Source organism: Felis catus, chromosome E2, assembly GCF_018350175.1.
Source record: "Felis catus isolate Fca126 chromosome E2, F.catus_Fca126_mat1.0, whole genome shotgun sequence".
In the NCBI taxonomy this organism is placed as follows: Eukaryota; Metazoa; Chordata; class Mammalia; order Carnivora; family Felidae; genus Felis; species Felis catus.
This window is the reverse complement of record NC_058382.1, coordinates 21915315-21938393: the sequence shown is the minus strand read 5'-3', so window position 1 is coordinate 21938393 and position 23079 is coordinate 21915315. Positions and strand designations below refer to the sequence as shown.

At 49.7% G+C, this 23079-nt stretch overlaps 1 protein-coding gene across 13 annotated transcripts in view; it reads left to right on the top strand.

Moving 5' to 3' along the window:
• Nucleotides 1-22388, top strand: part of ZNF536 (zinc finger protein 536) — a 438080-nt gene extending 415692 nt beyond the window's left edge. For all 13 annotated transcript variants that reach the window (XM_045046852.1, XM_023245651.2, XM_023245649.2 and 10 more), the window contains one exon: nt 19473-22388. In XM_045046852.1, coding sequence (XP_044902787.1) covers nt 19473-19717 — 245 coding nt within the window. In that variant the 3' untranslated portion in view covers nt 19718-22388. The remainder of the gene's footprint in view (nt 1-19472) is intronic.
• Nucleotides 22389-23079: the final 691 nt, after the last annotated feature.

Below are 23079 nucleotides of genomic sequence, written 5' to 3'. Positions count from 1 at the left end.
GAGATGTGTCATCCCTAGGGCTGGAGAGAAGGCAGGTAGGACCTTCAGGGACCTGGCCTCTGCCCAGTGACGGCAGCTGACGTTTATGGTCATAGCAATAGGCAACATCGACACGCTCTGTCCTAGGATCTGTGCTAAACTCTTGCTGTGTGTCGTCGGACCTTGACCGTCTATCTGAGAAGGGCACTAGCGTTAGCCCCTCTGACAGATGAACAAACTAAGTGAGGCTCCCAGGATATGCCAGAGCCAGCTCGAGGCCGTGAGGCTGTTCAGTGCCGGAAGTTAGGACTGCCAGCCTCTACACCCTGAGCCCTTGTTCCTTGAACCTGTCTCTGTGTGTTTGGAGTAATTCTGGGCTGTCACTGAACGCTCAGTAGTATCCTGTTGGTTCTCAGACTCGGTGAGATGGTGACCCGTGTCCAATACCTGACAGACCGTGAGGGCCGAAATGCCAAAAACGTGTGTGAGGGGCTGGCGATGTGAGAGATACAGTCCCCCCGCTCGAACAGAAACCGTTTCCTTCGGGGGATCCCTCATTTCTTCTTTCCCTTCCCAGTTTTCTAGGCCGTTTTGGGAGGGGAGGGAGTCTGGAAGCTCCGTCAACTGGGTACGCTTCGGATCGGTTTGGGGTTATGGGGACAATGCCACTGTCGGATAACAAGTACAAATGAGGAGAGTCCCTCCAGAAGGAAGACAGCCGGGGCCCCAGGAGCGGTGCGGGTGTTCGCGGTGGCCAGCGGGAACCCGGCTCCTCGGGCCTCCTGTGACTCGCTGGGAGCGCGTCCCCATGCGTCACGTCGAATAACGTGTGCCAGAGCTCTCAGCCAATTATGCAGTGAGGCACACGTGTAGGAGAAGAACGGGTCGGTGATACTGGTGAGAGGGACAGGAAAAACAGGCACCCGTGCTCGCTCCTTGGGGCCACGAGGAGCAGAAGCTGGTTTTGTTGCTGGATACCCGGAAGTGAAAATTTCAACGTGGCTTGTCGTTTGGCATCATGTATTTTAAAAAATAAAATAAACATCTGGTTGTTTGAATGCAAGTGAGACTCCCCTCCTTGCTTCCCCACCCCCCCACCCCTAATTTCAGCCAAGCTGTGTGTGTAAACACAGTCTTAATTGACATCAGGTTAGGGGAGTCTGAAAAACAAGCCGCAATTCAGAGCACTGGGATGGACCCAGACCTCTCCAGGAACCCAGCAGTGCGTGCCCACTGACCTCGGAGACGGGCCCGGGCACAAATACCGGTGAGACAGGGCCACTGTCTTGGAGGAAAACACGGGTGGGGAGACAGGGAGAAAGAATCCCCGTGCAGGGCCCAAGGCAGGGCCGAGTCCTGCCCCAGGGAAATTGGGCTTGCTGGAGCTGGCAGGGGGCTCTGGGGAGGAACTACCCGAAAAGGGACTAGAACCTGGATAATTAAGCTTTGCGACGAATTCGGTAATGAAGCCTGATTTAGTTCCCATTCAGCTCCAGCCTCCCTCTCTGTATAACGACGTGTCTATTTTGAGACTCAGGAAAGAAATGCTTCAATTTGCAAAGTAAATGTTTGTTTGCTTGTTTATTAATAATCATGTAAAATAATCCGTTGGCTTCATCCTTAAAGCAGGATCTTGGGGTTCTTGGGTGGTTCAGAGAGTAGGGGTCTGGAGCCAGACCAGCTGGTTTCAAACACCAGCTGCCCCACTCCCTGCTACCCCCGGCTACACGACCCAGTGTCATGAACCTTGGCGTCCCCAGCCCTGAAGCGGGAGCACCTCCTACAGCCCCGTGAGTTCTCAGTGAGACGCTGAGGTAAAGACCTTGTACATAACCAGAGGTCCCAGGCTTAAAACAAAGGGTGAGGAATGTCTGATAAAAAATGCACTCACTTCAAACAAAAAACTATATATATATATATATATATATATACACATATACATATAATGGTTGGTCTTTTTTCCCTTCCATTTTAGTAAATCATTTTATAAGGAATTTTGTAGCATGAATGAAAAGATACTGGCTAATTATCATGAGTAGTTTATGGCCTGGGGTCAGCAAGAAAGGTAGAGGAAGAGGTTTTTAGGGGAGAAGCCTGGAGGTGGGGAGGGAGATCCATTTGTGTGTAGTCTAAATGCCTCCTGAACAAAATCGAGAATATCTTCCCAAAGCAAACCGACCAGCTGACCAGCCTGCTGCACAGGCAGAGACGCTCAGAGATGCTCAGGATCTCTGTGTGAAGGAAGAGTGCGGTCCACATCCCCCTCCCTCCCGGCCCACCCCCCTCCTCAGACAGACTTTGCATCTGGGCCAGTTTTCCCAAAATGTCTGTGGCCCAGAGTTGGGGGTGGGGGCAGGGGGGGGCTGGGAAATACCAAAAGACATCAAAGAGGGTCTCACTCCCAGACTCTGCCCTGTTTCAAGGCTCCGTAATTTGGGAAGGTTGTGCGCTACATAATTTGTGAGCCTCCAAACACGCAGGTTATTGTTTGTGGACAGATGGTGTATCGCGTTTTATCGCTTTTCCTTCTGTGGGTCCTCATATGTGGGACTGATGTGCATTCTGAAGTCTTTGTCTCCTTCTAAAATCTCTAATCTGAAACAGGCAATCAAGCACAGAGGCAGGGCTTCAGAAGGCATAATCAGAGTTTTAAAAGCAAAGGGGAGGGGGAAGCCAGAAATTCAACTGCAGTTATGAGGCAGATGTGTTTGCAGAGAATGTGAGAGGTTATTAGGGCTTTCAAAGTGGACCAACGTAAGGGATCCCGGAGTGCAGAGGGAGAGGGAGAGCTGGGCGGTGGCTGCCGGCACCCGGGCGCCTCCTGGCATCCCCCCCGGCACCGCGCCGAGCCCCGGGCAGAGCCCCCACCTTGACTCGGGGGACGGGGGTCTTTGTCTCCGCAGGCGGCCGTGGCAGGGCCCGGGAGGCCCCATCTTGGAGCTGCGGCCGCCCTTAAGAGTTAAATCATGTTGATATACAGGAAGGAAATGAAATAGACGAACTCACTCCTCTTTTCTTCCTACGGATTTTTCTTTTTTATTCTGAAGATAGAATTACTGTTTGTAAGCATCTGAAAGTCATTAGAGGCCCTGCAGTCTGTCAGGTGCCGACGCAAGAAGCTGCTGAAACCAAACGGGTGCCTGCACCGAGGGCTGGGAATTTGTCATGTGCTGATGAGCAGTTATAATAATATATGAGCAAATCACAAGCATTCTGCAAATTAATCAAATTTTTTTCCCCTTCTCCCTTGTCTCTGGGAGAGTGGCTTTGCAGGCAGACGTAGGTGAAGCAGTTTTACTCACAGATGGTCGCTCTGGCATCAGATGGAATTTATATAACAGTAATTCTGATTTCCTGCCAAAGTAGCAGTGAACACACCAGGGAGATTGTAGAAGGCAAGTCATGTGGTTTTGCTGAGGTTGTTGTGGGAAGTTTAAGGGGGGAAATCTCAAATTTTCCTCTTTGCCTTTACTGTTTTTGCCTGAAGGGCCAGCAACGGAACGCCATTCTGCCATGGGCGAAATCCGTCACATCTTTCCTTGTGACTCGTCTGAAAGTGCTTCGCAGCTGTCGGAGCTGCTGGCGGTGACAGAGCCCCAGGACTCCTGATCCTCGCTGGCGCCTTACAAGATCGGAGGGGGGCAGGTTCACAAGGTGGTCGCCCCAGCGCCGGCGGGAGGCAGGGGCCCTTGCCTCCGCGCAGGCCGCGCTCGCTTACCCTCCTGCCTCCCCGTGGCATGGGGAGGCCTACAAGGGCTTTTCTTTTCAAGTGTTTTATTAAATGAAGAGTCTAACAACGCTCACTTTAATTACACACGGGCTCCGTTTATAATTCCTCTGGATTTATTCACGTAGCTGAAAACGATGGAGCTGGTGATAACAATGATCTTCTGGGTTTAGCGGCTCAGAAAGCTGGGAGCGCGCTGGTGTGTAAGTGTGTGTGCGGTGTGGGCGTGCCCCGGGTGCCCCCAAGGCCTCTCTGTGCTCCCGCGCCCTGGCCCCCACCCTGCCCAAACTGCCCTCTCCCTTTGGAGACGCGGAAGAAGAGGTCCGCGAGGAGTTGGCGCTTGGGGGGGGGGGGGCACGCGTTGAGGGACCAGTTCTCAACACAGGGCGCCTTTTCCCTGCGGAGGGGACAACGATGAAATGATATCAAGATGGCGTGGACACTGCATTATGCAAGGAAGTCCTGATGCTGTGGGCCTTCTCTTTATCTTTCTTTCTTTCTTTTTTTTTTTTCCTAATGTAAAGCCCTGCCCATTTGTTTTGGTTTACGTGACTCCAGAGAAGTAAGTGGATTAGACAGAAACTTTAGCACGCTTCGTCGCAGCTGGGTGCCGACATCTGTCATTCCTCACCCATATTCTGGATCATGCCAGCAAGAGAAAGCAAAGTCTGACACCTTTGATTTTAGAGAGAGCCTTTTATAGGGGGAAAAAAGAGAAGAAAGGAGTAGCATTTCCTTTGTGACTTCATAAGAAAAGCCACCTCTCTTCTAGGCTTTATTTTATTTTATTTTATTTTATTTTTGGCATGTGACAACATTAGTGGCACTCAGAGAGAGCCGAACGTTGAAAAGTTTACGCTTCTCCTTTTTACTTTGTAATTTTCTATTGTCCGTGGTACCGATTTGTAGAATTGGGCATGATAAGAAGTGGCTCTTGAAAATACATCCACTGTGCCCGTGTATATGGATATATACTGTGGGTACGGATCGAGGGTGTCTGATTCCTTTATGGAAAGAGAGATGTGTGATTCTCTCTCACACATCAACTCACATTAATGCAACACAACAGCACCGAAATTTTATGCAATATGAGTGTTCCCGCCGCGCCGTTTTTGGTCAGATTTTCTGCAACCCATGTGAGGCCCCTCCCCAAACCATACGACGCCCCCCCCCCCGCCCCCACCAAGAAATGTACTAATGTTTTCATGAAGACGTTTGTGGGTAGTGAATTATCCACAGATAACCTTGGATGCCAGCTTCTGGTGGATTGGACGTGCCTTGCGCTGGTGCGGTGTTTGTGTTGAGCGCTTCTGTAGGTGTGCCCCTCCCCCCCCCCCCACCCCTTCACCGGTGTGGCACAGTGCACAGCCCGTCCTCGGCACAGGCCAGGATCGGCCCCCCTCCCGTATTTAAATTGTACAATAAAACAGAAACTACAATTAAGCGCTGATGTGTTCGCTTTAAGCCACACAATGGAAAACAGGAAACGGTTGAAGCAGAGACCACCCACTTGTTTATTTCACTGGGTGTGTCCAGGAATGCGGCTCTTCTGCAGGATGAAAGCCACACAAAGACCTCACCCAGTGTCCCCCCACCCCCCCCCCCACCCCTGACCCGACCCTAGAGAAGGTGAGGCCCGGGCAGTTGGGCGTGGACAGGACGGGACAAAGCAGAAACTGAGGACTCTGAGGCCCACGGTGCCAGGAGGCAGATCATGCCAGCAGAGAAGTGGGCCCAAGGGCAAACCGTGCCCAGCTAGGGGGCCCCCCGGGACCCGGCTCTGACTGGCTGCCTCTGGGAAGATCTTGCCAGAACTTCTGACTTTTCAAGGTAAACGAGAAACCCATGTTTTTACCTGAAATCTCTTTGTTTTGGAACATTGGCCATACCCCCCCCCCCCTTTATTGTTCTCATAGTGTTGAGGACAAGAAATAAATATGTGTGTGCCTCCAGCTTGTGACCGCTGAGGGGAGTGAAAGTGTGTACGTGCAGGGTAGCGATGGAATCCGTGGGGCTGCCCACTTGACCCCCTGGGCTCTGGGGGGCCTCGGTCTGGTTGGGTGGTGACAGCTTGACATCACACAGGAAGTGGCTATAGCTGGCTGAAGGCGTGGGGAGGAGAGGGTGTGGTTCGTGGAGCTGTAATGGGGACACCGAGCTCCCCCGCAGGCAACGCAGGAAAATGCACAACCACCCAATGACCGAAAGTGCACCGGAAGGTGGTTGAGCCCTCCTGAGCCCTCCTCGAAGGGGCAGAGTGGGAGGGGGAGTGTGGCAGCCTGGACTGGAGTCTCCAGGGGTCTCCAGGGCACAGAGCTCTTAGATTTTCCTGGCGAATTCCCCAGGGGAGGGGTCTTTGCGGTCACCTGTCAGGAGGGGTGTCTGGCACCGGAGGAAGGACACCAAGCAGGGTGGAGGGAAGCAAGTTCGGGATATGTGCACTCCTCACGAGACCAGAGAGAAGCAAGCCTGTTCAAGCTCAGGGCTGCCCATGCCAGGGTGTCCTCAGGCCTCCACGAAGGTGAGAAAATGGGGCTGGACACAGGGGCCACGCACCCAAGGCAGCACCCAAGCCCAGCCTACCTGGTGCTCAAGGGACACAAGCCCCAGGACCCCTTGCGCAGCAGCGCCTATTCTGTGAGGAGCCGCTGGACTTGCCCGTCGCCCCAGGGAAGAGAGGGACCCTCCAAGCCTGCGTCCTGGGAAGCCTTATCGGGCAGCGCCTGACAACGCAATCGAGGGCCTTTGGCAAGTGCCAGTGGTGCCCTGCGGCTGGGTCCTTCGAAAGGCTTCCGGGAAGTGTGGGGGCTTTGGCGGGCCTGACTGGAAGGCATCTGCAGGCTGCGGTGGGCAAATCCCTGGTGGGCCTGGCAGTGGTGTGAGGTAAGAAGGGGCCGCGAGCCAGAAAGCCAGGCTGAGGAACAGGATGCCTTGGGGAGACATAGGGAGTCATTGAAGGTTGGAGAGCAGAGGCGGGCACACGTGCACACTAGCTTGCTGCGTGTGGCACGCCTGCGGCCCTTCTGTCCTTCTGGTGTCCTTCTTGTGCCCCGAGAGTCCTCGCTGTTGTCCTGGGGTGGGCTGTGGGTGCCGGAGGTGGGTCACGTGGAGCAGGGCTGGCTGTCACAGCTTCCTCTACTGCCCATGTTGTTGCCATGGGGACTTCAGATGACTGCATCTAGCCCAGCGTCCTTAAGGAGGGAAGATGCGGTTGTGAGAGTCTGAAGAAGAGGTGTTGCGTTGGCAAATCTCAGGGGCCCTCCGTTGTTGCCATCTCTTGAGGATCGCCTTAATAATTTCACTTAAAGGGCGCCTGGTGGGCTCTGTGGGTTAAGCCTCTGGCCCTTGATTTCAGCTCAGGCCCTGATCTCAGTTTGTGGTTCGAGTCCCACGTCGGGCTCTGCTCTGACAGCACAGAGCCTGCTTGGGATTCTCCCTCTCTCCCTCTTTCTCTGCCCCTTCCATGCGCGCTCTCTCTCTCTCAAAATAAATAAATAAACATAAAAAAGGAAAAGGACAGACAAACGCCCGCCGCATCCCACACTCTCTATGTAAATATCCCCGCCCCCCCGCCCCCCGGGATGACCTAACTCCCCGCTCCTTCGTGTGGGCTGTGCGGTGACTTCCTTCCCGGGGAAGTGTGCCTGAAGAGCACAGCGTGGAGAGGGGACAAGACCAACTTTCCAGGGCAGACACCTGACGAGCACAACCTCCGCCGGGTCACCAAGGTCAGAGTGACAGCCGTGCCCTGATCCCATGCAGTGGGAAGTCACTGCACCTCTGTGGTCTTCCGCCCCAAACCCAAGTCGAACCATGAGAAATCCTAAATGAGAGACCTTCTACAAAACATTCCTCAAAACTGTCAAGGTCATCAAAAACAAGGAGAGCCCGAAAACCTGCCACAGCCAACAGGCACCTCAGGAGACACAACTACTAAATGTAATGTGGCATCCTGGGTGGGATCCTGGAACCGAAAAAGGACGTTAGGTAAAAACGAAGGAAATCTGAATAAAATATGGGCTTTGCTTAATAATAGTGTATCAATATTGGATCATGAATTGTAACAAATGGACCCTACTAATGGAGGGTGTTAACGTTGGGGGGGATGGGTGTGACAGGAGAATTTGCTGTAGTGTCTATGCCACATTTTTGTAATTCTAAATCTATACTAAAATAAAATTTTTATTTAAAAAGTTCATAATGGATTTTTTCTCAATGTTTATTTATTTTTGAGATAGACAGAGTGTGAGCAGGTTGGGGTGGGAGGGGGCGGGCAGAGAGAGAGAGGGAGACACAGAATCCGAAGCAGGCTCCAGGCTCTGAGCCGTCGGCACAGAGCCCGACACGGGGCTCGAACCCACGAACCGGGAGATCATGGCCTGAGCCGAAGTCTGACGCTTGACCGACTGAGCCACCCAGGTGCCCCTAAAAGCTTCTTCAAAGGTGAATTTGGTTGGTTTTCAGCGGACAGTGACAGCACAGCACCCCAGATCAGGAGATGGCCACAGCATTAGCTGACACTGACTTCGTGATGCTGAAATCCCTCCTGGAGGAGGTGGCAGCGGGGGCAGCACTCCACGGGGCCTGCGTCCAGGAGCGGGAAGGAGACAGGCAGGGCTGGAACACCAACCCCCGGCCAGCATCTCTGTTACTTAGGCACAGTAGGGAAGGGGGCGGGCTTTCCAGTCGGAAGCCAGGATTCAAACCTTACCAGTTTGAAGGATATCGTGCTCTTGGAGCAGCACGCTCAGCCTTCCCAAATCTCCCAGTTTTCATCTGTAAAATGGGCAGAACAAAGTTCCCACATAGAGTTGATGAGAGGGAGGCCTGTGAATTGCTGAGCACCATGTGTGCACGTGCATGTGAAATAAACGTTCCCCAGATACAGTTACAAGTATTTATTGACCGACTCACGCTCTGAAGCGCCTGTGGTGTGGTAGCTTTGAATGAGAATCGCCATTCCAGTGACAACGCTGAAGGCAGGCCTCAGGGTCTCCACTTGTCAGCTGAGGACGCTGAGGCCCTGAGAGGCTCTGGGTTTCCTCGCAGCCGCGAAACCAGAGGGAGGCTGAATCCAGCTTTGCAACCGCTCCCTTTGAGCCTGCCGCCGGGGCTCAACCCACTGCGTCTTGCTGCCTCTCTGAGGCATCAGATTCAAGTTCAGTTAGCATGAAAGCTGAGAAAGTGAGGCTGGATTCCAGGAGGTGTCTGTAGAGAAGAGCGTCTGGCAGAGGGTGTAGGAGCCTTCCAGATATTCCCAGAACTGCACACGCCCGCCTCCCAAGCCCAGAAGGATCACACCCAGGAGCGTCCTGCCCTTCCATGCCCATGGCCTCGAGGTGGTCGCTTTCTCGGGAACTCTGGCCCCTACAGTGCAGATTTGGCCTTAAACCGTGTTTATTCGTTTGCCCCAGGCGGCCTCTGTGCTCGGGGAGCCACCAGCCTGCCTGGGTGGGCAGGAGAGGCAGCCTGGAGTGCAGGCCGCGGGCACTCACAGGCAACTATTGATCCGGGATCTTAAATCATTCCCCGGATTTTATGAAAGCATTTATGTTTATCATTAAATAACCTTCAAAGGGTCGATGAACTTACTTTCCTTTTTTGGAGATTTTTAGATGTGTAATATAATAATACTCTCACAATGCCCCGTGTTTGTCTCTGGGTAAGTGACTTCATCCTGAAAGGTGATGGAGGAGACCAAAGAGAGAGGGTGCTGCCCTCACTGTAAGGCGGGAGCCAGGAACAGAGGGGCTGGTCGCTCGCCCCACATCACACAGCAAACCTTCACCCCTCCTACTACTCCGTTCTCTCCCAGCATTTCCAGGGGAGGGTGGGTGCAGGAGTTGGAACACTTCTCCGTGTACTTAGTAATTCAGTCATCTAGTTATGTCAGTATGACTTGTGGGTGCTTGATACTTCGGGCTATAATCTGATGCTGTGTCATTCACTTTGTTGCTAAAATTGTTCCAGCTCTGGCCATTGGGGGCTTTTTCATTTGGCTCTGTGCTACTTTGACATACCCCCACCAATGTGTGGGTTTTTTGGGCGATTCCTTACTTTCTGGCAAAAGACGCTCCAGGATCATCTCATGTATTTCCTGTTCCAGCTGTAGAATCGGCCATTTCTACAAAAAGCCTTTTGTTTTCTTTATGTGTTTTTAAAGTGTTTTTACCTATTTATTTTTTTTTTTTTAAATTTTTTTTTTCAACGTTTATTTATTTTTGGGACAGAGAGAGACAGAGCATGAATGGGGGAGGGGCAGAGAGAGAGGGAGACACAGAATCGGAAGCAGGCTCCAGGCTCTGAGCCATCAGCCCAGAGCCTGACGCGGGGCTCGAACTCACGGACCATGAGATCGTGACCTGGCTGAAGTCGGACGCTTAACCGACTGCGCCACCCAGGCACCCCTTTACCTATTTATTTTTGAGAGAGCGAGCAAGCACGTGCGCCCACACATACACACACACGCATGCACACACACACACACACACACACACACACACAGAACACACGATGGGGAAGGGCAGAGAGAGGGAGAGGGAATCCCAAGCAGGCTTTGCACTGTCAGTGCGGAGCCCTACACGGGGCTCGAACTCATGAATCGTGAGATCATGACCTGAGCCCAAATCAAGAGCCGCCTAACCGACTGAGCCCCATAGGTGCCTTGTTGGTTCCTTTTCTTGAGAGTGGTGCTACAAATCAAGTGTGGATGTCACGGGTTCTAGGCCCGCTCAGCTGACGGGACAAGGAAACATAAGTGTGCATGCTAACTCCTGCACGTACTCATATCTGTGTCACATATATTGAACTGAACACAAGTTCACTCTGATGTCTCTAATCTATTACCACATGGATCAAAATTTGCTTTTAAAACAGTGAAATATTTTTTGGTAGTGTTTTGAATTAAAACCCAAATCACAGGATATTTGAAACCTGAAATTAGTTATACTAAGGATATTCCAAAGTGTTTTAGCATCTTTGATTAGATGGATGAATATTTTTTCAAAAACTGAAAACATAAATTATGTACCTGATTAGAACCGTTCTTGCCTATTTGGAATTAGGGAAATTATATATACATATATGATGTGTGCAACTGTGAAAAATAGCTTTCTGTTGGTTCCATGTGTGTTCGTGTATATTTTTACCCATCTCATTGCCTCTGCTGAGCCCATTGAACCTGGACGGCTGGCCAGGGTCCTGGGCAGAAGCCCCTCCAGTTTGCAGCGTCAGGGTCAGCTGCAGACACTGAGAGCGAGCAGTAGGTGAGAGCCAAGTGGAGACCAGCCAACCGCCCTGGAGGCCTGACCCCGGGTGAGCTTGCTGGGCATCTCCGTGCTTGGATTCCTCCCATGCCTGTGGGTCCACCTCTGGGGCCGTGTTTCTAACATACGCAACTGGCCCTATAGGTGGAGCCATTTTCTTAACTACCAGCCTGCATTTTGCAAATGTCCCCAGTTTCAAGGAATTGCGAAGGGCTCCAGTTGGGTGGCAGCAGGAGTGGTGTTGCTCAGGATGGTACCTCTCAGAGGAGGCATTTCCCAAGCCTCATGGCTCTAGGCATGTGAGCCGGTCCTTTCTAGAAAACCGTGCCATAAAATGTGACTGTGGGAGACCCTTCTGGGCTCTTAGAGATGCTCCGTGATCCTGTGCTCCAAAGAAGATATTTCAGAAAGGAAAATGGTAGTGTCTCCAGGTGAGTCAGCCACGGACTTACTGTAGGCAGCTTTCTCGGGGTCTGTACTCACTCAGGCCGCAAGTGGGTTGTGGCCAAGGCTGATCTAGAAGTCATGGCAGTGGTGTTCCTCTTCATTGACCCACGTGTTTTCTTGTTGCATTTATTTCAATAAACAATAAAAGGGCCTGGTGGGATTGATCTGAAAGGCTTGCCCTGGTCTGAGAGATGGCTGGGCTGTATGAGGACACAGGAGATTGCCTGTGTCTCTGAGAGATGGCTGGGCCATGTGAGGACTGCCCATGGGATTGCCCATGTCTCTGTGTCTACCCTGGGGCCAGGGACCCCACTTCCTCCCACTTACACACATGACCCTCTTCTGGACCCTCTTGCTTGTGCTGACCATGTACCATGACTGGAGATTGTCCGTCTCCACTGTAGATCCCCTTGTTCCAGCGTCCAGAATTGTGCCTCTGTCGTCATGTATAGACCCTGCCTGTGGCCAAACAGCACATGTGTCCTTCCTCAAGAATGTTCTTCCTCTCCCAGGACTCTTTCAGGGCCTGTCCTCAGAGCCGTCTTTTTGATGGGAAGCTGGAGCCTGGCTCAGAGCAGCTGGATGTCCTCTCCTGGTAAACTCTTGGCCCCTACCTCCTCCCATTGGAGAGGGCGTCCACTGGACTGTCACCCCTGAAGGCAGCCTTGAGACTGCAGCCGGTCACTCAGCATGTATTGGTGGGCGTTGTGTGAGGCATGCAGAACAGATGCCCTTCCCGCCCTCGTGGTGCCGAAAGTCCTGTGTCATTCCTGCAGCAGTCTGCTCGGTGTAATGCATACAGCAGGTGCTGAATGTGCGCTCGTGGAAGTGGGTGGGGTTCCAGGAGTTGTGTGATGGAAGCTGGGAGTCTTGTGGCTCGGTGACAGCCATGTGCACAATGCCTGGCTTTGGTGGGTGTCTCGAGGCCACAGCGGTGCCTATTGTCCCTAAGTGGTGTGGCAGGTGACACGCGTGCGGTCTCTCTCTCTCTCTCTCTCTCTCTCTCTCACACACACACACACACACACACATTATAGTGCACATCCTTCCAGAGTGTTCATAGACTCCCTCCTGGAGCATCCCGGGTCCTGATCGAAGGTAGCCCTTTGTGGGCTTCCGACAAGCAATTTCCAGTGACCGGCAGGAGGGAGCAGAGGGGAGCATCTGTTGTGAGACAACCTTCAGGTTGAATTCCTGGTCAGAAACCAGCTAGCCACATACTCCTGACTTTGGACAATTATCTAATCTCCTTGGGCTCGGTTTTCTCATCTGTGAAACGGGAAGACTCCTCTCTAGCACATGTCCCTCCTGGGGGTTGCGAGGACCGTGGCCGTGGTTCCTGCAAATGTGCCCCGATGAGTTGTCCCGAGGCGGAACGCCGGTGGTTGGCCGCCGACTGCTCCACCCCTCCCGTCTGCCATCCCGCCCCCGGAGAGAAACCATCCGTTTGGAAAGTGTGGAAGCCCCGTGGATGTAGCCCCATCTCTGCCCACAAGTGTGGGCCTGTAATTAATGGATGGTCCCCCAAAGGGAGGCATTTTCCGCTCCCCCTTAGGTACAGGGAAAGAGCAGATATTTCCATCGCAGCAAGTAAGAAAAATATCTCGTTTCCCCACTTTTGTTATAAACAATGTACGACTTGCTTTCTCCTTACTCCTCTTGACCCTCCACACTGTATACATATTTATATATTATTCATAGTGGATTAAAAATGAATGTGCTCTTTACCACGGCTCTACGGCGCAGTGACAATACAAATTAACGTATGATGTACTTACTTTTCACATGGCAGTGATGGGAAATGTTGATGGTCTCGAAGTGAGAGGTAGAGAGACGGAGTGCGGTGGGCGGGGGGGGGGGCAGCGGGGGGCACCCATCTGGCCGCACGTCAGGGCCCCGGCTGCAGACAGGGATTGGGGCTATCCTCAGTCAACCGTGCTGCTGCAGGGCCGGGAAGGCCTCCTCACTTCCCGTCACCCTTGGAAAGAGGGCCACGGTCCCCAGTGGGTCCTGTGAGCCTGGCCCCTGTCCGGCTCCCTCCACCATGACCTGGGCTTCACTTCCACCATGACCTGCCCGCAGACCCCTGCACTGCCACCAGTCTCCCTATCCCTGTGCCTGGGCTCAGGCCTGCCCCTGTCTGGAGTAGCACTTCTCTCCCTGTCCCTTCTCCTGGCTGCCTCTCCCATTCTTTCTCCCATCCACCCATCCATCCATCCGTCTCTTCCTTTGCTTGCAAAATACTTGATGGGTGTCTCTGATGGGCCAAGCATCGTGCTAGGTGGGGAGAAACAGCAAACCCCAAAAGCAAAACCCCACAGCCCCTGCACTGCAGAGCTGGCTGTCCAGTGGGGAAGATAGACGTAACTGTCTGTTCGCTCAGCTGCCATTTCTGGAAGCTGTGCTGCAGAAGATTTTTCTATGACGGCCCTCATCACCATCATGGTGAGTCTGGGGTGATCAGGCTTCCTCGAGGCAGAGGCAAGGTGTGCCGAAGGGTACAGCTACACAGTAATTCGATGAAGCAGGGGAAGAGAGCATTCCGGATTAGGGAACAAGAAGGGATGGAGCAAAGGTCCTGTGGCAGGAAGGAGTAGGAAGCATTTGGAGAACGCTGAGAGTCCTGTATGGCAGAGACAGCAAACTCTGGGTGGGGCGGGGCGGGGGAGGAGTTGAGGGTGAAGCCGGGTCGAAGGACAAAGAGGGGGCTCACGTTCCTCTGGGTTGAACTCTTAGAACCCCCCAGTCACCTCTACTGTATCACCACCTGCATTGCCCCAAAGTGTTTCTAGAACAGGATAGAACAGGATCCACTAGATGGGGAGATGTTTCCGGCATGGGGTCTGACCCAAAGCCCATCCTAACCCACATTTGTTGAACTTTATCCAACGGAAATGCAACGTTAACAACTTGGTCCTTTGGACTCTGAAGGTCTTCCAGATTCCCCAAAACTCCCATTCAAGGGCAGATGCCCCGCGGACAGACAATATCTCAAGCTTCCACTGAAGACCACCTGAGGCAGGTAGCACAAAACAGTGGTACCTGAGACACTCGCTGAATCCGTACATTTGAGGAAGAGGGGAACGCCGAGGCCCCCGCCAGGCTTAGACGGGCGGTGAGATGACGACAATAGAAACAGCAAGCGTGACAGTGACAGACAGCTGATTCATATGGTCCCGTATTCCTTCCGGACTTGACCCCTTATTTTATCTGCTCCTCGTGACATCCTGTGGCAGAGTCTGCCCCATTTTCAAGGTGTGGGAACTGAAGCCTCGAGAGATCACATTCCTTACTGGAGGTCAGACCCAGAGACTGAATTCCCTGGGCACCCCCCCCCCCCGCCGCCACGCCTACAGATGGATCCCTTCTCTGTCACAAATCTTTGAACACACAGTGAACTATTCCGGGGATCGCTCAGATTTGGAGTTTGTTCCCAAGCCTTTGCTTATGGTCTCTGACCAAAAGGTCACAGACCTCCACAGGCATCACTGCTCATGTGCCCATACCAGGGGCTTCAAGTGTACAAAAGCGTAGAGAAACGCGAATTGATTCATCCAGGTTTAGCTGGATTCAGGAGGGTACCAAATTTCAAAAGGGCTTTGCATCACAATAGCTTTCTGTTTGGGAGTCAATGTTTGTGGCACCAAGGGACAGACTTCCACTTGAAACTTGATCCTTTGGCGAACACACTGACTTCTTCTGTGCCTTTCAACAAGCCACTTGGAAGCTGGGGGGGTGGGGGAGGTGTTGTATGTGTATATGTATATCTTATAAAAACACACTGCCATCATGGCTCTTGTAAGGATTTTGGAGAATTAGGGCATCTGGGTGCTTTATACCTGGTGGAAATTTGTTTTAAATCGAAACTGCCCTGGTTCACTGTATCTTAACTTCCTCATCTGTGCAATGGGGCTGATGTCACTCCTGGACCAAAGCTCAGAAATGAGGATAGCATACAAAAATATATGTGAAAAGCTATGGAATGCAGGCTTGTGGGATCTTCAGGGTATAATGGGTACTATCATTATAATCTACAGTGCTTCTACCTACAAGGTATAGGGCAAGGTCAGGATTTATTATGATTCTAACAGTGTATAGACTTTCTTCTAAAAGTACACATGCATAGTGTTATATACATTTACATATAGATTTCCATCTCACCTAAGTTAAAATGAAAACTAATTCCCTACTTACTAATGTTTTGACCACGATGTATCCAAATATGCCAGAATTCTAGCACATCCCTCACGGTACCAAGACTTAGAGACTCAGATAGTGCCATAGGTTAAAACGTGATGAATATTTTTAAATAAATTGGTGGCAAAAACGTACCAGGTGCTTTTAGGCCATGTGGGCCAATTCAAAAAAGCTTTTTTTGTGAATAAAGGTGACATTTGAGGTTCTCCACTTGGCTTGCCAAGATGCATGTTGCATGGCTCTCCTGGTGGTACAATTTGCAGAGAAGGTGGCTTCCAAAGGTTGTAGTGTAGAATTCATACAGAAATGTATTGTTCGTAATGATAATGGAAAGTATAACTTGGGGCGCCTGGGTGGCTCAGTCACTTAAGCGTCTGACTCTTGATTTCGGCTCAAGTCAGGATCTCATGGTTCATGAGATCGAGTCCCTGCGTCAGGCTCTGCGCTGACAGCGTTGGGGCCTGCTTGGGATTCTCCCTCTGTGTCTCTGCCCCTCCCCTGCTCGTGTGCCCCCTCTCTCTCTCAAAATAAGCAATCGTTGAAAAACAGAGAGAGAAAATACAATAAATAGCCTTGACAGATGGACAAAAACAGTGGAAGAACAGAACCACGTTGAATCCCGGGACCTGAGGCAGACGTATTGAACGATACCACGGTTTGGTCTTTGCTCGGTTGCGTTAGATTCTTTGGATCGTGGTACCAAGAGTTCTGGTTTTACTTTTGATTTTTATTTCTTTATTATTTGGAGTTCTTAACTCTGGAGACTTGTCGGACCACGGTGTTATTCTCCGTCAGTGATTTGCTACCATATGATTCTTACATCGGGTAAGCTAGCTCCAGCTTTGGGTGAGCCGTGGACATTAGCATAATAGGCTCCCACAGAGCTGAGCTGCCTTTGGCGGCTACCGAGAAAATGCAGTCCGTTTCTGAGAAGATTTGGATAAAACATTTCTTACGCGTCCTGAGAACTGGTGTCTCAGTTCTGCTCAGGTTCTTTGGATGCCCTTCGATTAGTTCAGATGCCTCTGGCTATAGATTCGGGCGCTCTTTTCTTCTGCTCAACAGTTGCTCTCCCCGAGTACTCAGAATCTTCTCTCCCCGAGCCCTGGGTATGGTTTAGTGTCCACAGCAATGGCGGCTTCTTGAGTTGGGTGTCTGGGTCTTGGGATCTGCTTGAAACTCACTGATCCCTGGCTTAGGACTGACTTAGAGTCACTATTCTGGTGGAGAGAATGGCTTTTCCTGCCCTACTGCCACTGACTGGATTGTTCTCTGTTGTGTCTGTGCCCTAACTCCAGCGTGATGAAGAATGGGGCCACTTACATTCTTTGTAAACTTCCTAAATCCACATAAGAAATAGGAGTCTCAGCTCTCCTTCCCGGACACCAACCCAGGGCCTTCCCTTGTCTTCTGTGGGAGAGGTAACCAAGCCCTAAGGGTGGCACTGGGTCGCAGGCAGGCAGGAGTGATGCTGGCGAATCTTTCTCTTATCTGACAGTCAAGGCCCTGGCCCCTCCTCTGATTGTTGCGCCTCTTCTTGCTGTGGTAGGCAATGCAGAAGGGCCAACAGTAAGTGTACTTTTCTTGGGCTTCATTTATTCTTAACTCCAAAGTCCACAGCTTTGCAAATTGGCTTTTGGCCAAGTGGGAAAGTTGATCAAATCCAGCCTTGCGTTAGAGGCAACAGTAGAAACAAAAGACGCAGAAACCCTATCCAAAAATATAGAATACCTTAAAAAAAAAGGCAAGGTGAAACAATGATAGGTGAGTTCCCTAAACAGTTCATGCCTGCTTTCTCTGTGCCAGGCAGTGGGCTTGGCACCAATGGTCCTAAGAGGGCTATGCTTCCTGCCAGAAGCTCCCGGCCAATCAGGGGGATCAATACACAGTAGCCCACAAAAGCAGCATCCCGCTTGGGCGGAACCTCGAAAGGAGAGAGAGAATGGAAGCGATATTTCAGGGACAGGGTCGCACGGCAAGGGCATGGAGACCCTGCAGAATGAAGCCTTTTTGCAGAGACCATTAATGGTTTGATTTGGTGTGGACAAAGGAAGGATGCTCCAGAGGAGGTGGGAGAGGTGGCTGGGACTGGACTTGGAGGTCCTGATTATCCCTTAGAGGGCAGGTGACCATCAAAGTTTTGAGGCAAGGAAATCACAGCTGAGCTCCTCCTTTAGGGGCCCACTCTGGTATTTCTGGCAGAATACCGGGGTGGGGGGGGGGGCGGTAGGACGCCTGACAGCGTGAAGCCCTCCTGCAGGCCGCCATGTTCATAGTCTAGGCCAGAGTTGGGACACACCGGATCAGCCTTGAGGGGGGATGGGAAAGAAAGAGGGAGACTCACCAGGTAGAAGAGATTCATCCTGGAGATCAATTGGCTAGGAGGGAGGGCAGGGAGCACTCCCTCCACAAACCAAGTAAGAAAGAAGGAAGATTCTAGGACCGTGTGCAATGAGAAGTGAAAGCGAACTCCAGCTCCAAACATTTGGTTGGCCTCCAGTTTCTCGGGAACAAGACTGCTTTGCTAAGTAGATACACAGGACTTCTGCTATTACTGTTGCAGCAAAAGTGCTGAGTGTGCTGTTTGGATGTTTTCTGGTGTAAATGGTTGGGCCTTTTTATTTACTTGTTTATTTTTCGGAGCAAATGAAACCCAGCCTCGGGCCTTGACCTCTCTGGGTGCTGCTGGGTGGGACAGTACTCAAGAACTTCCAGGAATGGACATCCACAGCTTCCGAGCATCAGCGGGGAATGCGATTGTTCTATTATAACTTCCCAAACCAGATGCTTTACTGGTTCCTCAGTGGGTGCCTGTCTGCTCTACCTCAGGACAGAGAAATCAAGCATGACGGATTGGGTGGGTTTCCACCAGAGTCCACGTTTTGTTCTGATTTAGGGCGTTTCTAGAAAAATTTGATTTCAAGGGTTACTATTAAAAATCTAGCTTCTTTAAAGCTACCCTGGCCGTGGTTATATGAACATTTCGGTTGCCGCCGATATCTTCTCCGGCTTCCTCTTGAAACCCAGTGGTTCTGCAAATTCTTCCAGCCCTGCCCCAGAGCGAGGCTTGGGCCACGGCCCTGCGTCACCCCACTGCAAACACACACTCCCTCCTCATGCTCTGTTGCTTATCTGTGAAGAGTCGATGGGAGGATAAGAAAGTGAACTGGCTTAGTGCTGAGACCTGAGTCAGAATCCCAGGCGGAGGGATTTATGGCTTTGTGTGTGTGTAGAACTGGGGTCAGCAGAGTACAATACAGGGATCAAATCCCTCTACTGTCTGTCTTTGTGCAGCCTGGGAGCTAAGAATGGTTTCTACGTTTTAAATGGTTGGAAAAAAAAAAAGAAGAAGAAGAAGAAGGACGACTATTTCATCTCCCACGAAAATTATACGAAATTCAAATTTCAGGGTCTAAAAAAAAAAGTTTTGAATTTCATCAATAAGGCGTTGGAAATTTATTTCCTCCCTTGTCACAGAGGTGCCTACGTAATACCTTTGATTTTGTGTCTTGGCTTGCAAAGCCTAAAATATTGGCTATCTAACAGTGTAGAGGAAAAAAAAAAAAAGATCTAGGTGTTGGGAACATTCTCTCCTGTCACCGGGAAAGTCTGAATTAAAGCTCTCCCTAGGATGGAAAGGTCTTGTAAATCCCTGTCTGAGTTATTATTAGTGAGTAACTTATTATTTGTCCAGATAGGTATATTGGCTACTTTTCTGTCCTTTGCCAGTCTGAGTTTGCAAAGTGACTGCAATCATAAGACTGCTAGCACCGGTAATAACGATGCTGTCCTCTGAGCCGTGGGGGCCGAGGAGGGAGCAAGCAGAAGAGCTGACCGGTTCCTCTTTGTGCCCGCAGGTCACAGGCCTTTCCAGTGCCGATACTGTCCCTACAGTGCCTCTCAGAAGGGAAACCTGAAGACCCACGTCCTCTGCGTCCATCGCATGCCTTTTGACAACAGTCAGTACCCCGACCGCAGGTTCAAGCGCTCCAGAGTCGACTCGGAGGCTTCTGGGAATTTCGAAGACCCCACAGCTGTCAAGGCGGGGAGCTCAGCAGAGCCGACAGAGGAAGGCTGCAAAGCCCAGGAGCAGCGTAACTGAGCAAACTGACCTGTATATTGCAATATTATTTTACACAGTTTTAAGATTATGCATCTGGTAAAAGAGTTTGCTAACTGCATTCCAAGGGGAAAAAATCATGTACAACTCCCCCACTAGTGTATAGAACATTTAAAAAATTTTAAAAAGATATCTATATATATATATATTAAAGAAAAAAAAAAAAACCCCAGCCCTTGAAAATGGCTGCTAAACTGTTACCCGGCAACAAGTCCTTCCAAACAATGCAGGTGGAAGAGAAGTGATTTCAGAAACGCTCGGTGTCCTCCAAGCTTGAGAAAGCTGGGGGCCCTTCCAACTCTTAAGTCGTCTTTGTCCCCAAATCATGCTCTTAACTGAAAAATGATACCATCTAAATGATTTAGCGTTGCCTTGAAGACGGAGGGGCTGTGTTTTCATTGTTGAAAACACCTCTATAATCTGACACCAGCTGCTGCCAGTTGCCGCCCACCCTAATGAGATGTGCCGAGAGGCAGCCGCGGTGCCAGTCAGACTGGAGCGGTCACTGCAGAGAAAATCAATTCACGTGGTGTCCCAACTGCTCTCGCGAAGAAACCCTAGACCGCCCGCAGCCAGCGCCAGGGCTGACCAGCACTGCAGAGAATTGCCACCTTAAACGTGCATTAAAAAAAAACAAAAACAAACAAACAAACAAAAACACAGCCAAATGAATCAATGGTCAGAAATCATCTGCAGACAAATGCCCATTGCAGGTTTGAGGAGTAATTCCTTTTTTTAGATCAAATCGCAGTATTGAGAGGGAAATGCTTTTTCTTCTTGGTTGTCTGGCTTTTTTTTTTTTTTTTTTTTTGGATGAAAAAGAAGTTGCTAATAAAACAAACAATTAGGGGTACATTATGTAAAATGTGGTTTAGGAATACTAGCCAACCCTATCCAGAGAAGGTGCTGGTGAGAAGTGGGAATTTATGTAATAATAGAAAGATGGGTTTTTATTATGATTTTAAACATTTTACTTGAATGAAGGCTGCTCCAGTCCTTACGATCAGATTTTTGTCATGTGTTCGTTTTTGTAAGTATCACAGACATGAAGCGAGATTTTCTTCTCTGACAAGCTCTTATGAAATAGCTTGTATTAAAAGACGAATCTAAACATCCTGCTCTCTATCGCTAATGAAGAAAACTGTTTGAGTTAAAAATGTCTGTTTTTGTAAAACAAATGTGTTCTATATTTTTGTAGATTTTAGATTTTTTACTGATTGGATACTCCAAATTTATCAAGTTCTGCACCACCCAGAGGGAGATTTTGAGGGCCAATAATGAACCACTTAACTCATTCAAAAAAAAAAAAAAGATTTAAGAAGACTAGTTAAGGGTTTATTCTTGAATCTGCTAGAATGGCGTACGAGTTCAGCCTCTTAACATACTTCCTTTGAGTGACACGAATTTGGTGCTGTTGCTTGTGACGATAGAGAAGTATTGAAGTATTAACTTCTTCTAAAACGAAATCATTCAGACTTAAACAAAAAAAAAGTCGATATTTCCTTGCAGGCTGGGAGCACAGAATAAAACCCCAGGGCCTTAAAAACTTCAGCTCTGCCTACAGCAGTTTACAAAATTTCTAAACTGCTCTCAATGTAAATAAAATGCTTAGCGCTATCCTGAGACCAGAAGGAATCTCAGGCTAATAAGGAATCCGGTTTGCATATGCTGTAGAGAGGGTGTCATCTACCCAAGGTTTCGGTGAAAATGAGGTCGCTGTTCCACGTGGACCCATCTGGCATAGAGCAAGCTGCTTTCTTGTTTTTCTAGAATAGTTCTCACTGCCTTACTTAAATCGAGTTGATAAACTTAATGCAACTGTTTCTATGATCCTAGAGGAAGGACTGAAATGTTATTGAAAACTTTCTGACTGTAGTGAGCTTTAGGATTTTAACTGCACTACTGTGTTTGGTGACTGTGCCAGTCGCTTGCTTTCTGTGTGTTTGCCCCGCCTTTGGTATCTTAGCAAAGAAAAATATTAAAAAAAAGAAAAAAAAGAAAAAAAAAGAAGAAAAAAAAGGTAAAAAGAAAAAAAAAAGAGGAAAAAAAAGTGAAAGAAACATGAGAGCCACATTCCATTTCTAGCACTTTGGGCGCTCTTTTGGTATTCTTTTGTGTCTTCTGAGCATCGTCAGATGCGACAGGCAATAATTCTGTTTGTGACACTGGGAACACCCCTCCTCTTTGTGGCGTGTGTGTTGATTCCATTTTGTCCAGTGCTACCGTGTCCTTATTTCCCCCTCTGACACAGGCCTTCTTTCCAGAACATTTGTAACTTGTAATACAAACAAGTGACAGCCACAGTGATGCAGTGTCAGTTTCTGAATGTCACCAGGTCCTCCTATCTAAACATGTCAAGTTTCTTCCCTGTAACTTCTGTAGTCTGTGATGCTGGTCATAATACTGTCTACATTCCTACACAAAGAAAAAAAAATCTATCTTGGAGGAAATCTGAGATCAATAGCGTAGAGGATTTTGTTGCTATGCTTGTAACAAGTAGAAAACTTTGTATTTAAAGTTTATTCTTGGTCATTATTTATTATTATAATACATCAGTTGACAGAACTTTATTCTGGTATAGAAAGTATTAAAAGTTGTTTTTTCAGCAATGACTGTTTTCTTTCCGCTGTTAGAATAAAATGTCTTTGAAGCAGTCCGGTTTTATCCAGTGTTTTACGCAATAAAACCTCTACCTCTGGAAAAAAAAAATCTTTTCCTATTCACTGATGTTTATTAGGAAGAGTAAAACGTGTGCTTGCAGCTTTGTCAGACTTTGCTAAGGCTTGGTCAGACCCCGCTTATTCATAAAAACCTCCGCAGTATCCTGGGGGGATGGTCCCCACAGCCTCGGGCTGTTCGAGCCCCGTGAGTATCTCTGTGCCGTATATACAACGTGAGTGCGTGTGTGTGTGTGAGTGTGTGCGCACACCCATGTGCATGTGGGAAATACACTTCTTCAAAGGTTCGTGGATCCTGGTTTCAGTAAGGTGAAACCAATGGAAATACAAGTGCTTTTCCTATCGCCGTAATTATGTAAGACGCTGAAAGCATTGGGATCTATTATTCCCCTTTACTGGTAGGAAGTTGTTTAAAAAATCATTAAAGGCAAGGAAGGCTTTTCCAGAGGATAATCTGAATTCTTCCTCTGGAAGAAAAGGAAAAGAATAGAGAACAGTAAAACCTATGGTGTAAGGGCTACTGATAACGCAGCCAGCCCTCTGACAGTGATTTGAGAGGGTCTGAAGTGTGTTCCCCACACGTGATGAGCAGAGTCGCTTTTTGATTTGTTTTTCATTGCTGTTGATTTGGTGTGAAAGCCAAGCTTGCATAATGCGGGCTGCGGC